Consider the following 15,444-nt stretch of genomic DNA (forward strand, 5'->3'; position numbering starts at 1 on the left):
TATATATATATATATATATATATATATATATATATATATAATCGCCTATGTTTTTGTGTAAAAGTGTCAGTAAAGCGTCTGCATCTAAAAACGTCAATACCCATAATTCCTTGCGCTATTTCTTACGTCCTTGTCTGGCGTCATGGTAACTTTGTGCTACAGTCTCCTCCCCCTTCGACCAACCAGCCAGAGCTAAGTCAAAAATCTCCTTTAGGTTTCGCGAGATTTAGACGGGCGGGTTGACTTGTGGCAACATTTAACTGCCGTACAAACCGAACGGTACTGTCATGAAATCTGCTTGAAGGTAATTAAACTGTGTAACACACTTAGAATACCGCTGTTATAAACACTCATTTGTTACGACAGCTTGTTAGCTTGTCAGTGAGACCCGGTAAGCAGATAGTCATGGCTGACTGAATGCCTTCGCTTACCTTCACTAACATCTGCATTGATACCGACCATCCAGACAGACAGTCGCGCTAAGCTCAGGAGGAATGTCAGCTACCCCAAGTCTCTTTACAAGTGGTATTTTTCAGAATTCCTTGTCCCATAGTTACATGTTTTTGATATTTTACCGTAAACATTTTTTCACCCCAAGGCATGTCATCTAGCAATACTGACGCACGACCTCATCTTTAGCAGTGACCTCCATAGCTATGTCAGGAAGTTGCTCCATGAAACAGTCGTTGGCTGCTGGGGTTATAAGCCTGCTAAATATACTGCAACACGTCAAGTTTTTTTCTTCTCTTTTTTTGTATTATAATTTAAAATGTATTTTTTGCATGGTTTGTCTGGAATAGAATAGAAAATCCCTTTATTTGGCCCACAATGGAGAAATTCTCCTGTTTACAGCAGCAAATGGATTATAGAAAAAAAATGGACACACAAATATGGACCTTGGAAAAGAGTAAAAGAATAACATATTAGTCAAGAGTTAAAAAATGAAATACTTTACTGTGAAGTGTTTTTAACAATAAAAACTGTGTTCCTTACTTGACTGTTAAATACTGCTACTGTTCTTGTAAAATAAAACTAAACTGTCTTCTCTTTTCTTCTCCAAATAGTAACCTTTGACTTCTCAAGGCATGTCCAAGAAAAGGGGCAGGTACGTAAAAGTAAAGCGTGTATATATATATATATATATATATATATATATCCATCCATCCATCCATCTTCCTCCGCTTATCCGGGGGTCGGGTCGCGGGGGCAGCAGCTTAAGTTATGTTATTAGAATATTACCTTAAGAATATTTTTGAATCAATAAGTGACAAGGTATCTAAAACTAAACTGCTTACCAATGAATGTATGAATCTGAGTGGGATTAAATGAATGGGACTAGTGTGTTGGAAGGCACATTTGTGCTTCACTTTGTGAAGTTGTAAAATACAAGCCAAAAATCAGCTTTTTTTTTTCTACTTTGGCTTTACCAGATTTGAAGATATTAGGTTAGGGCCTTTTGCAGATATCAAAGTCTACTGAGGTTCTAGGCAAAGAGACTGCAGGTCTTTATGCTCAAATCTGATTCATTGCAAGAATTTGTATGGATGTTTCTATGACAGTTAAAATGTGGCCAGTATCTGACCTTATTGTGAATAGTTTGCGGCTCTAAACTTACCTGCATGCCCATTAAAACGAAGAAGAGTCATCACATCAGTAAATGTTGAGACTATGCTATGTTTTAAGTGCACAAAGAAGCCATTTTTCATAACAGGTGTTGTGTATGAAAAGCAGGAATAAAAGGAGGGTAAAACTTTTTACTGTGTGTGTACTTTAGGCAGATTTTACTGCCATTTTAGGGATTTTAACAGAGGCTGAGCGTATTCAGAATGTTATGTCAGGAAAAACTTGACTATATATGCTTTCCCCTCTCCTCTCAACTTTAGAGGCTGGAAACTTAATGCCAAATGTATTATAATTAATAATTATAATTTAATGTTATTGTCATTACACTGTCACAAGTACAGAGCAACGAAATGAATTCTCTGCATTTAACCCATCCCATTGGGGTCTTGCTCAGGGAGCCAGAGTGGCAGTGGGGGATCGAACTCACAATCTCAGGATTCAAAGCACTATGCCCTAACCACTAGGCCGCCACTCCCTCCCATGATATTAGAATGCAGCAATGAAACAGAGGCAGAGCATCAAATGCTCACTAACCAATAGAGCTCACTATAAAATGTTAACCTTTTATTAACAAGCTCTAATGTGTTCAAAGTGGAACACCAGTTTTTTCACATTGGCCCCTTGATTTTACGTTATTACATCATGTTCTACTCACCCATATTAGCTTTGTGTCATTTGGAGCTCTGCTGAAGATATTCGGTTTTGTAATCCATGTAACGTCTTCCTTTGGGCAACGAGTTCAAGGCACAAATTAAACTGTTCATAATTAGTTATATATGGTATGTCAGCATTTATAATATGCAGGCAAAGATATTTAATATTTATATTTTTTTAAAACAAAGCGGAGTGTGTATGATGTCATCCGTGCGCTGGACTGGAGTTGTGACAGGCAGCCCGGGCCACAGGCAGCTACTCTACCCCTTCAATTCATTCGGCTAGCTAATCTGAATCGTTCAATTCCATTTCAAGAGTGAGATCATCTGTGGTAGCAGCACTAGACATCTTCCAGGGATGTGAGTAAAACTAGCTGCTGTTCAGTGGACAGGATGAATGAATAGTAGCCGTCCAATTTTTACCCGATTGTCGTGAATGCTTGTCTGCATGTCAAAGACTTAACTCTCCATGTTTTTTTCTCAGAAAGCGGAGCAGCGGGGAACTGAGTGATGGTGTAACCCCGGACCCGAACTGCATCCTGGGATTACGCATTCAGCATTACTGGCGAGAGAAAGGGAACCAAAGCAAATGGAAGGGAACGGTGCTGGACAGACTCAGCGTGAATCCCTCCCTCTTCATGGTGAAGTATGACGGCTTTGACTGCGTCTATGGCATTGAGCTGTTCAAGGATGAGAGAGTGTCCAACCTGCAAGTCCTGTCGGAGAATATTGGTGAGTCCACGCCTGCACTATCAAAAGGTCTACTGTGGACGTAATTCATTTGGTGCAACCCATCTATACGTCTCTCTACAGTAAACAACAAAGTGAAGATCCCAGCAGGGGTGGAGGAACTTGTCGGCAAAGCAGTTGAGCATTTGTTTGAAAAGGAAGATGGAGAGAAGAATGAGTGGAGAGGGATGGTCCTATCCCGAGCTCCAGTCATGACAAACTGGTATTATATTACTTATGAAAAGGACCCAGTTCTATATATGTACCAGCTGTGGGATGACTACGCAGATGGAGACCTCAGGATTCTGCCTGAAGCAGGTACTCCCAAGTTGTTTGAAATAAAAGCTGATTTATGTTCAGATGTAATGTTATTTCGTCACTTTCTCTGTGCTTCTAAAATGAAAAGAGCAACAAGCTCAGCAGATGTTACCAATACTTAAGTTGGTCTAATTTTTTATAATCAGAAATTGGCATACATATTTGTCACAGCACAGAAGTATATATTTCTTATATTTGAAGTTTGAGTAATGAAAACAAAAAGACTGATTGAATATCTGGTGATTTCCGCTAAATGAGCATGCAGCTTCAGTTTGCATGCTTTGATAATGGATTATCCATTTGCATTGAGACTGAGGCACATTGAATGGCCCTGTCAAATGTGGGGTCCTGACTGGGTAACAGGGGAATTTGCGACATTTGCTTTATCTATCTGAATCGGCTTACCCACCATTTAACCATATTAGACAGCAAATATTTAGAAAGATGAGGGCGTGACACAAAAGTCTTGATACTGCAGGAAATCCTTCAGGGCATTAACAGGGTTAGTTGAATTTGACTGTGCCTCTGCTTCATTTGCAACCAGCATTCAGATTCTATTGGGGATTTAGTCTGTCTGTGCAGGTCCAAACAAGGGAAGTATTCATCTCGATAGATGGACTTTGAAAAACATGACTTTTTTGCATTAATCTAGCTAAAAACTATGGTCTCCTAATGTTACCTTTATTTGCACATTTCAATTACTAGCTTGGTATGTTTAATTCTCTTCTCACCAACTACTACAGTATTTTCAGCTCGGGCTAAAAAATAGGAAAACTGGAAAATCCAGTATTCACATTAAAGCTTGCAGTGAGTCTATGTAATTGTAATTAACCTAGTTTTTCATCACAATGCTCTTTATTTTTCAAAGCACAATGTCCCACCACCCTCCTGTTCCTTAGCATAAAAAAAAAAAGTTTAGTTCTAATCAGCAACCCTGAATTATTTACAGTCATATGAAAACGTTTGGGCATCCCTATTCATTTTATGTTTTATTATTTTAATTTCTAAATAGCCGGGTGTTTGCAACGGCCCTTTCAGTTTGATATATCTAATAACTGATGGACACAGTCATATTTCAGTATTGAATTGAAGTTTATTGGACTAACAGAAAATGTGCAGCACGCATCAAAAAAAAAAAAATTGACAGGTGCAAAAAATATGGGCACCTCGGCAAAAAAGAGACATTAATATTTAGTAGATATAACAGCCTCTAGTCGCTTCCTGTAGCTTTTCCTGTAGCTTTTAATGAGTTCCTGGATCCTGGATGAAGGGATTTTTGACCATTCTGTTTTGCAAAACAATTCCAGTTCAGGTATGTTTGATGGTTGCCAAGCATGGACAGCCTGCTTCATATCATCCCATAGATGTTCAGTTATATTCAGGTCTAGGGATTGGGATTGCCATTCCAGAAGATTGTAATTGTTCCTCTGCATGAAGGCCTGAGTAGATTTGGAGCAGTGTTTTGGATCATTGTCTTGCTGAAATATCCATCCCTGGCATAACTTCAACTTTGTAACCGATTCTTGAACATTATTCTCAAGAATCTACTGATATTGAGTGGGATCCATGCGACCCTCAACTTTAACAAGATTCCCATTGCCAGCATTAGCAACGCAGCCGCAAAGCATGGTGGAACCTCCACCAAATTTTACAGTGCGTAGCAAGTGCTTTTCTTGGAAGGCTGTGTTTTTTTGCCACCATAGATAACGCCTTTTTTATGACCAAACAACTCAATCTTTGTTTCATCAGTCCACAGGACCTTATTCCAAAATTAAGCTGGCTTGTCCAAATGTGCTTTTGCATACCTCAAGCGATTCGGTTAGTGGTGAGCTTGCAGAAAAGGCTTCTGTCGTTTCACTCTCCCATACAGCTTCTCCTGGTGCAAAGTGCGCTGAATTGTTGAACGATGCACAGTGACACCATCTGCAGCAAGATGATGCTGCAGGTCTTTGGAGGTGGTCTGTGGGTTGCCCTTGACCACTCTCACCATTCTTCTTTTCTGCCTGATATTTTTCTTGGCCTGCCACTTCTGGGCTTAACCAGAACTGTTCCTGTGGTCTACCGTTTCTTTACTATGTTCCTCACGGTGGAAACTGACAATTTAAATCTCTGAGACAACTCTTTGGATCCTTCCCCTGAACGACTATGTTGAACAATCTTTGTTTTCAGATCATTTGAGAGTTGTTTTGAGGTGCCCATGATGAATCTTCAGAGGAGAATCTAACAGGAGAACAACTTGCAACTGGCCACCTTAAATACATTTTCTCATGATTGGATACACCTGGCTATTAAGTTCAAATCTTAACCCTTTATAGGACAAGTTACTGTTTTACCCCTTACAAATGGAGTCTTCCCCATCCCTCGGTGAGATCTAGAAGCAAAAGATCTATATCCAGCCATTCAGCAAAGATGCTGCTACATCGCTGTACATCTTTTGGCATTTGACCAATTAGATGAGCCCTTGAAAGATAAAAAACTGTCAATTAAGTTGGAAAAAAAAAAGTTAACAAGTTAAGAAAAAAAGGTAAAAAACTAATTGAAAAGTCAAAAAATTAATAGTTATAGACCAGAAAATGTAAGTACCAGTATCAGCATTAATGCCTCTAAGGTTTTGTAACAAAAAACATTTGTTTTTTTCACTCTCAATGTTTTTCATACATTTCTTATTGAAACACTTTTGTTATTTTTCTTAATATATTCGGGCAAGTTTGCTGTTATTACATTGACATTATTTTTTGCCATCAGAATATCCATATTTTTTGAATGTTGCAAAGGTAATATGATCTTGTCCTGGATTCCAACACTATTGGCTTCAAATTTGAATTTTCAAAGTATTTCACTGAGTGTCCTATAAAGGGTAAATGAAGTTACCAAACCAATTTTGTGTTTCAGTAAGTCAGTGAAAGGTAGTTAAGGGTATTCAAATCATTGAAATGATTAGGGTATCCACATTTTTTGCACCTGACAAGTTTTGTTTTAATGCATACTGCACATTTTCTGTCAGTCCAATAAACCTCAATTCAATACTGCAATATTAGTGTATCCATCAGTTATTAGATACATCAAACTGCTGTTTCAAACACCCACATATTTAGAAATAAAAATAATTACCGTAAGACTTATAGGGGTGCCCAAGCTTTTTTCATATGACTGTACACAAACAAAAACAGATCTGTTTAAGAGAAAACTGAAACGAATAGGATCGACATCAACAGCCCTCCAAGGAGCTGATTTTACCACAGACAAATTCTTTGTTGTTTAATGATGTGCTCTTGTTAAAACTTGTTTCATCCAAAAGGTTATCTCTAGTTATACTCCACAGCAAGGGGTTTAAGCTGTCACATGAGAACAGATCATGCTGAAAGTAAAAAAAGATAATCAAAAACTGACTTTAAAAGTATTTTGATCCTCACAAAGCAGAATTAAAAAGGATCCTTACAGCACTGACCAAGCAAAGCTCAGATTTAAAAAAACTTTGTAAGGCAGTGGCTGTGTCCGAACGTCCGCCCTGACCCCTACATGGAGCACTATATAGTGGTTACGCATTTTACATGAGTGACAAATTGTCTAGTGGATGAAAAAGTAGTTGGTCAGTGAGTCATTTACAACTTCATCCATGTTAAATCCAGTAGACATGAACTGAAAAGGTCCAAGTCTTGTTATTTGAAATGTCATGTTTGTACTTGGAATTCCTTGTATTGACACAGCAGGTAAAAACTTTATCTACTGGTACAAGATGTTCATATTCCTTTTGACCTGATAAGACAAAATGCTACCTTTGGACAGTATGTTGAAAAACCATCCTAAGATGCCACAATATTTTAAAGGGAAGTTTGTGATCTTATCTGCGAATTTACTGCGCCTGTTGTAATATTTCACTCTCTTTCAGAAAACAAGCACCTGTTGCCCGCCGACAGAAAGCCGGGAGAAGAGACCGAGAGTCTGGTGGGGAAACAAGTGGAGTATGTTACCGATAAGGGCGTGAAGAGAACTGGCCTGGTCATCTACCAGGTCCCAGCTAAGCCCTCAGTGTACTATATCAAATATGATGATGACTTTCATATTCATGTCTATGATCTGGTCAAAACCCCCTAAACACAGCGGACACTTAAATCTCTGTCTTAAGGCCCTTCTCCATCGGTTTGTGTTCTGTTCATTGTTAAATTATTTTTCAAAGCCATGCTAGGTTAAGTAGTTGACATGCTTTATTTGTTCAAAAAGTGGTGCAATATTCGTAGCAGAACAGTAGCACTGCTATGCTTTGTATTCTTTTAAAGGTTGGGCAATCTTTTGTATAGATTTCAGTTTAAGATTTGTCCTGTTATTACATTTACTTTGTTGCCATTGATAAGTGGCTCTGACTTTGAAAGTTGAACAGGGTGTCTTATTGTTTCACTTTTCCCCAGAGGTCGATCTTAAATTTGTCACACAAAAAGTGTCTGAAATCCAAGCTTTCATTTCCTGCTGATACTCAAAGGCATCAGCGGATAGAAACCTTGCAGTCACCTTTATCTGACCCCTATATTGCTAAATGCCAATGCTCTCTCGCACCTTTGCACTCTTAATCTAGTATTGCAGCATTTATGGTTGTGCTGTATTAATCGGCTGCATATTACTTTATGTGTCAAGCCTGGCTTTTCTTGTTAAACTTGTGCTACAAAGTTTTAAATGTGCTTTTAAAAATCGTTTATATTGCACTTTTGCGGTTGCAAGGAAAATGCTAAAATCTTCAAATTAAACGCACAGTAATGCATAAAGTGCCTTCTGCTAGTCACAATTTGGCAATATTGTACCTACCATTCCTCTTAAAGTGCTACATGAAACCACTTCATTATGTTACAGAACAGTTTAAGAGGAGTAATCCATCAGTTTGCAAAGATGAATCTTAGCTATTTGTTATAAAGTTTCTATTCAAATGTAACCTGCTTTATTGTTGCCATTGTGATCTCTATGTTGATGTGTGCAGCACTTTATTGTATAGTTTACGAGGTTTAAGTATGGTATAACTTCCATTAAAGGTTCTACAGAAACATTACGCATGAAGGAAAGAGGAAAAAGATAATGCTGCAGAATTTTCAGATGACAGTATTTAATCAGTAAAATTTATGTATAATTGTCTAGAATATATATATATATATTGGTTTAGATGCTTGGCTCACTTTCTGGCTTTGGTTGAAAGATTATGAGCAAAAAAATAAATCTGCATCTGACTTCAGTTTTTAAAGGGCCTTATAGTCTTAAAAGACATGCTTGCTAAAAAGTTTTTTTTTTTCCAATCTTAAAATTCTCATTACTAAGCCTTATGTATCCTTGAGCTAACTTTTCTTTCGGTTCAAAACTCTGGTTGCATCCGCTGAATGGTCCCTGGATGTTTGAAATTTTTAAAGTTGGGACTGACCATATCTGCTAGGATCAGTTCTGTTGCATTTAATTCAAATACATAACACTATGCATTACTGTTGGCTGTGCTTAAGTGTTTGTTGTGCAAACCAAACTCATGAGTAACTCTGCTTTAATTTTTCCCTGGTTCTAAAGTTGTAGCAGAATCTAAATGACAAGTTTTTGTCATCATTCTGTTGTAATAAAAGTTTTGCACATCTGTTTTGTGGTGTTCTTTTCTCACAGTTGCAAAAAAAAAAAAATGCTCAAACAGAAGCAGTTTTAAGATTTGGTGTTATTGCAAGCAAATGGTGAAATTGGATATATACACATCAGATATTCTTTGATACAATATGTGGAACAGATTGAGAACAGGGGCATACAACTGCACTAAACATTGAAGACAGTTTAAGCTGTATAGACCAACATTTATATTCAAAAATATTATGTTTCCCTGCTTTATTTACAACTTCAATGAAATTCCACTTTTAAGTTAAATTCAGAAATTCTTCACCCAGCATTTGTTTTTCATATCTTCTCTTAAGGGAAGGGGATGATGACTTTGGAGTACTGTTATTTCTCAAGTGCAAAAGTCAAACGCTAATAATGTGAAGTCATCCAAGGAGGTCCTGTTCACTTGATAAGATCTTTTACATATTGAAGTCCCTGACTTGTATACTCGGACGCTTTTGTCGGGGCCTCTGAAAGGCTAGATATTGTCCACCGCACTCCTGCAACACAAAGGAAACAAGTACAAGGTTTTAACCACTCAGTTTTATCGCAACCTCATCTGTTAAGGCATCACTGAATGCTTTATAATGAGCAAACTAGATCATTAACAGGCACAATCATAAGCACCAACTCGTGACAGCTGACGTCCTGTTCTTACCAGCATTCCACGAGTTGACCGGGGAGAACTCCATCTTAGGCATGGTGGGAAGCTGAGCCTGAAGGCAGACAAAATGAAAATTGACGTTAGATTGAAGATTTCATGCAACACTGAACAGTGGGTGAAGGTGTATCAATTGATTTATGCCAATTACAGTTTGCAGAAATATATTTTAAAAGGTGTCACCGTAATAAATAGGTCAAGGTATCCTGAGATCTAAACAGTTCCTTTTAAAATACAAAATAAAGAACTTTCAGGAATGACTTGGTATGGAAGTTCAGGTGCATGGAAACTTAAAGAGCATAGGTCACCACTATTATCAAAATAACAGTCAAATTACTGTTAGCAAACTGAGCAGCAAGCCTTTGAAGTTGACCTCCACAGACTGGTTACCGGTTTGTTGCACTAAAGGCATAGTTACTTTAAACTGCTACTAAATTTGTCCTTTCTCCACCATGCTAAATGTGACCTCTGTACCTTTAAAAATGTTGAGATAATTTCAGTACATGCGTTAATGTTTTTTTTTATAAAAGTTGCATTTCATTATTTCACATTTAATATGCATCTACTATTATTATAATCAGCTGTATTTCTGTCTATTTGTTGAACCTTATTACCAAAGCAAATTCATTGTATGGGTAAAACATTATTTGGCTAAAAAACATTTTCTCATACAGATTCTAAAATGATCTAGTGTTTTTCCTGTTACTCCCTATTTGCCACTAAGACAAAGTTGGCAAAGAAATCTTTAATATGCAATTAGCCTCTTCTGAATGCTTAAAATGGCCAGCTGATTTTAAATGAAACAGCTACCAGTTTTATGGAGTATTTCATAGTATAATATCTGTAAAAAATATTAAGGTTTCTACTTCCCGGATTTCGCCTATCGCCGGTTCTTTTTGGAACGCAACCCCCGCGATAAACGAGGGTTCACTGTATATATTATTATTATTTTTTTTTACTTAAAGTTTTGCTTAAAATACATAAATTATTCAGTAATAATGGGTTTAACTTAAAACAGAAAATTAACAAATACCTCTATTGTTCATTGTTACATAATTCTATATTGCTACATTTTCAAAATTAAGTATAGTAGTGGTATTTTTCCAAGTGTTTACTTGGCAGGATATTATTCGTTCTTGTCATTCAGCTCATCAGATTAACACTGGAAGTTAAACAAGCTTAAACAGATTGATCTACTCTTATATAATATGCATTTGGGTGATTAACGTGTCAACCTAAATATGCCTGATGTAGTTTTAAAAGAGTGTTATCTTTGATTGTTGGTTGTTGTGCTCTTGTAGGTTTAAGAATCATTATTTACTACTGAGCAGCAGAAACAACACTGTAGCACACATGCAGAGCAATTATTTAATGACCTACAGCCATAGAAATAGAATGATGTTAAGAGGATTTTCAAGTTTCACTTTGTAAGACCTGTCTACCAACCCTGACACCACCACCTATGCCAAGTCTCTAAATAAAACCATAAGGTATTGAGCGAGGGGAAATGTTAACTTCAGTACCTCCAGACCAAAATACTTGATCCATTCTTGTAAGGCCGGAGGGACAACAGCTTTGGCCTTCTCCAGGGCTTCTGAGCCTTGTTCACTGCTTCCCAGCAGACCAGAGTCACAGGCAACATAAACCGCTCCCCCTGCAATGGTCACCTTGGTGGCAAGCCTGTCAATAGGGGAATGGAGGCAGCCATACTGTGAGTGAACATGTGCAGACTTGTAATAATGAAATATTTAACACAAAGAACACCAAATATTGCTGCTACTATAATACTTTGATTGAGATTATCCCTTTGGCAGTAGCCTAACAGTGCAATAAACCATAATAACAGCTTTGCCTATTTCTGTCATTTAATCAAAGTTCCCGAAATATACAGATAGTCACAACACCATTCTAACAATAAAATACTGAGCTGTTTAACACAGTACATTTGGAAAGAGATAACTGGAAACTGTTAGCTTCGACGAGCTAGGTGGTTACTCGGCCACTTAGCATATCAAAACGTCAAACCTTAAATTAGACCCTCCCGGAAAATTAAAAAGCACTAACTTCACTAAAGGCCAAATCCGTGCGGCCATCGTCCGGCTTTGTATTGTCCCTTTATCTGCTGTTTCGGTAAACAATCCCAAGAACACACAAGCTAGCCAGGAGCAGTGAAGGACACGCGCAGCGCTGCCTGCTCTCTGTACTGCTGCTCAGATGTGCTGCATAGTCCCGCATTTCTCCGCGGCAGATTCGTTAGAAATATCAACTTCAGTGGTTTCAAATGTAACATTTGCCTTTTCGGGAGAAAATGATTATTAAAATTTCTCAATAATATTTGTTAATATAATAAGTTGAAAAAAACAAACAAAATACTGTTGTGATTGTTTAAGCTAGAAAGAGAGAGATAGAGAAATGGAGGAGGGGGGAGCGGGTTTGAGGAGGGTGGGGGACCTATTATATAATGGGCTGCTCAGAAGTGTGAAAGATTGTGAAAGCTTCTGCAGCTCAGAGAGATTTGTGAAAGAGTTGCCTGGAACTTGCAACAGGTTTGCAAAATGGGAAAAATTTTAACGTTTGTGATTGTGAGTGTTTTGGTTGCTTATTTAGCAATGCAGTGGGCTGCACCAAGATTCGACCCAGGTATGTTAAATCAAAAATAATCTAACTGCTTCTTTTCTTGGTTCAGATCAAACCTCAAGTTTTAAGAAACATGTAGGAGTATCACTGTTAGTGGGTGATGATGAGAGTTGTTAATCCTGCAGATGATACCATGACCTAGTGCATAAAGAATCCTTCCAAATATTTATCTAAAGTTAATGATTAAGGTATAGGCGCTGTTTTTATTTATGACTGAAAAACTGAAGCATAGAAATTTGAATTCAGTATGTTTATCCATTGTGTCTTTTACAAAATGCAAACCATACTGTTTAATAAATTACTCTATATAATGGACACAGCACCCTAAAAGTAGTCTTCAAATGTGCCATGACATATTTTAGGTGAATTATATAAATTTCCAAAACATAACATTGAGCTGTAGAAATGAAATGGTGAGTTAAAAAATAGTATTACGCCTAAAATATTATACAGCACTGAAAATATATTAGAAGTGTATTTACAACCCTGTTTTAATCATTTATTTGTATACAGATAAATTATTTTGCATGGCAAGTGTTGATTTTAAAACAAGGGGGTCCCATAGAACAGTGCACCCTATAAAAGATTTTTTTTTTATGAATTAAGTCAGCTGTTACTGATGGATTTGTTCTGGTGAATTACAAAGAAAAAAATGAGTGCATGCAAAAGTAGCATACGCCCTTATTGTTTTGCAAGAAATTCTTAGCTCAAAGGCTATAATCTAAACCAAATGTCTCAAACTCCAGTCATCGGTGGATCCTGATTCGCATTGTTTTATGTGCATCTGGAAGCCCTCAGTTAAATATTAGATTTTGAACCTCTTTTAGTAGATTTGCTGGAACAGGGACACGTAAAAACTGCAGAACACCATCACCCAAATACTGCTAAATGAGGTTCTGTTGTGAAAAATAAAACACATCCTGTCTGAATTTTTAAATATCAGTCAGGCATGCTCTAAAATCCAATGCATTGATAGTCCAAGGTTCTCAAATTGTACATTTTTCCAAACTCAAATACAGATTTAGATATGAAGGCTGTTTGATTTACAGTCCATAAATGAAATCCCTTGGAAGTTCTTAAATGTATGGTTTAACTATTAGTCACATTTGTCAACTTTATGTACAATATCAACACTTGTTCTATTTATTGGCTTGCATATGAACTATGCAAACACAATTATTCAACTGTATTGGTGATCATATGCTGAAAATGCCTTTTGCTCTGCCCTGGATAAAAAAGAAATAGGCATTAAAATAATGGTTATGAGATTTTAATGAGTGCTTTGGGATATCTAGCAAAATAATCTTTAACTGTCTCAGCAGATAATCTGCTTTTCCACAGGGGAATAAACAGAAAGAATGCAGCATTCATTCGGCCCAGAAAGACACACTGTACAGTAGATTTTACACAAATATTCACTTGATTTCACTACAGTTGAAAGCACTGTGTTAATATCTTTGGGTGTGGCATGTAATCTTTTAAGCAACTGCATCATTTAAAGGTCAGGGTAGACATTTCTTTTGTACTGAGTCATTTGAGCTCCAATCAGCGTGAAACAACCAGAGAGGGACTTTGATTGGGTTTATGGTTTTTAGAGTGTCCCATAAAAATAAGAGGTATTCCCAATGAAAAAGCTATGGTAGACTGAGATAACCTATATATTCTTTGCATGCAAAACTATACAACGAAAAGTAGACTGCATATAAGAGCTTACATGTTACGCTGTTGTAGAAATTTCGAAGAACTTGAATATACATATACTGTATATATGCCACAAATGCTGAATATTTCTAATATTGGTTATATATATATTTTGAAAGTTCTTGATTTTTTTTTTCTTAGAATCTCTCAAAGGTGCCAGAGTGTTGGTGACTGGAGCCAGTACAGGTATTGGTGAACAAATTGCATATCATTACGCTCGCTTTGGAGCCCAGATTATTATCACAGCGAGGAGGGAGAAGGTTTTACAGCAGGTGAGGTTTGGCAAACTTGTTTCATTCTGTCTATTGTTGCCAGTTGTCTGCAAACAGGTTATAATATGTAGTGTCCGGTAGCATAACAATCAATTTTTACTGAATGTGGAGGGGAAGAACCAAACACCAGTTTTCCAACACACTGACTTTATCATCCTCATTAGATCTATGAACAGGAAAATGTCCACACTCATATCTACTAATCTTATCAATTAGTAAACCTTTTCCATGATAGCATGCTTAATCAGCATCGTTTATCTTTTTCTTCCTTCCCTATCGCTGTCTTTGCTCCTTACTCGATTATTTATTACTATTTCTTCTCATCCTTCTAACTTGTTGTATTGATAGTCCTTGCATCTCTACACACTTTTATTCTTCATATCAGGGTTTCCCAAAGTAGGGGTTCACGAGACAATTTCACAATAACTATGATGTTATCCCTAAGGTAAGTGGAGGGTCAAAATATACATGAAACAAATAAATATGAATGTGCAGTATGTACGAAATATGTAGATATATCTTGTTTTTTCATTTAAAACACAATTTGAACATCAAATATATCATTTACTTATACAACTCTAGATTGAATTATTAAATTAAAGAATAGAAAATACATCAAACAATGAAATGTCATTTAAAATTAAAAAAAAGAATATAATATATATCTATAAATAAATATAGAGAGAAGCAATTATATTGCTTCGTAGGGGGTCAACGGCTGTTGCATTAATATTTTGGGAGCTCCCGCTTTATATCCTGATATTCCTTCATTAATCTCTGCCCTCAACACAGCAACCATCTTTAGCTTTCTTTAACCAATCTCAATCATTCCCCCTCACTTCCTCATTCATCAGTACTGTTTTGTCTAATTCTTCCTTATCTGCATTCCTCTTCACCGATTCCCAAACATTTTGACTTGTACCCCTTTGGGCATTTTGTCTTACCATGGGTACTAGTCTCATTTAAAAGTATTGATGATTGTCCAAAAGTGGAACATACAATAACTGATTATAAAATAAAAACTGTTTTACTCCATATTTTAACTTGAGAATTTAATTATTGGGCATTTTATTGTTTCCATCTCAAATAAAAAAACAACATAAACATGTTGCCTGGAAGTTAGTAAGGAATTGAAATAAATACAAAATAAAATCCTATTATAAACCTGTATTTATAAAACTGGAGCTCCTCTGAGTAACTCGATGAATTGGGAATAAAATACAGAACAAAAATTATAGTT

General features: G+C 36.7%; 3 protein-coding genes across 3 annotated transcripts in view; 2 read left to right on the forward strand and 1 right to left on the reverse strand.

The window, feature by feature from the left end:
* The first annotated feature begins 172 nt into the window (after positions 1-172).
* On the forward strand, positions 173-8,854 carry LOC107099382 (spindlin-1-like). Its single transcript, XM_015397478.1, has 5 exons — positions 173-304; positions 1,065-1,105; positions 2,761-3,008; positions 3,090-3,323; positions 7,213-8,854. The coding sequence occupies exons 2-5, from the start codon at positions 1,086-1,088 to the stop codon at positions 7,416-7,418; spliced, it is 708 nt and encodes a 235-aa protein (XP_015252964.1). The 5' UTR covers positions 173-304; positions 1,065-1,085; the 3' UTR covers positions 7,419-8,854.
* Positions 8,855-8,986: 132 nt separating this feature from the next.
* Positions 8,987-11,820, reverse strand: LOC107099383 (chromosome unknown open reading frame, human C19orf70). Its single transcript, XM_015397479.1, has 4 exons — positions 11,659-11,820; positions 11,118-11,274; positions 9,592-9,649; positions 8,987-9,433 (listed from the first exon to the last, which is right to left on the reverse strand). The coding sequence occupies exons 1-4, from the start codon at positions 11,685-11,687 to the stop codon at positions 9,336-9,338; spliced, it is 342 nt and encodes a 113-aa protein (XP_015252965.1). The 5' UTR covers positions 11,688-11,820; the 3' UTR covers positions 8,987-9,335.
* A 259-nt stretch (positions 11,821-12,079) lies between these two features.
* Positions 12,080-15,444, forward strand: part of LOC107099374 (hydroxysteroid 11-beta-dehydrogenase 1-like protein) — a 9,509-nt gene continuing 6,144 nt past the window's right edge. Inside the window, exons 1-2 of the mRNA XM_015397463.1 lie at positions 12,080-12,234; positions 14,074-14,204. Of these exons, the coding sequence (XP_015252949.1) occupies positions 12,150-12,234; positions 14,074-14,204 (216 nt within the window). The 5' untranslated portion in view covers positions 12,080-12,149. The remainder of the gene's footprint in view (positions 12,235-14,073; positions 14,205-15,444) is intronic.

This window comes from Cyprinodon variegatus, unplaced genomic scaffold, assembly GCF_000732505.1.
Source record: "Cyprinodon variegatus isolate N-32 unplaced genomic scaffold, C_variegatus-1.0 Scaffold864, whole genome shotgun sequence".
NCBI lineage: Eukaryota > Metazoa > Chordata > Actinopteri > Cyprinodontiformes > Cyprinodontidae > Cyprinodon > Cyprinodon variegatus.

Coding starts and splice junctions, on each gene's coding strand:
- LOC107099383 (XM_015397479.1), bottom strand. CDS start 11,687: ATGGCCGCACGGATTTGGCCTTTAGTGAA. Junction 11,275..11,658: donor CGGATTTGGCCTTTAGTGAA/GTTAGTGCTTTT, acceptor CCCTATTGACAG/GCTTGCCACCAAGGTGACCA. Junction 9,650..11,117: donor TCAAGTATTTTGGTCTGGAG/GTACTGAAGTTA, acceptor GTCTGCCTTCAG/GCTCAGCTTCCCACCATGCC.
- LOC107099382 (XM_015397478.1), top strand. CDS start 1,086: ATGTCCAAGAAAAGGGGCAG. Junction 1,106..2,760: donor ATGTCCAAGAAAAGGGGCAG/GTACGTAAAAGT, acceptor TTTTTTTCTCAG/AAAGCGGAGCAGCGGGGAAC. Junction 3,324..7,212: donor CAGGATTCTGCCTGAAGCAG/GTACTCCCAAGT, acceptor ACTCTCTTTCAG/AAAACAAGCACCTGTTGCCC.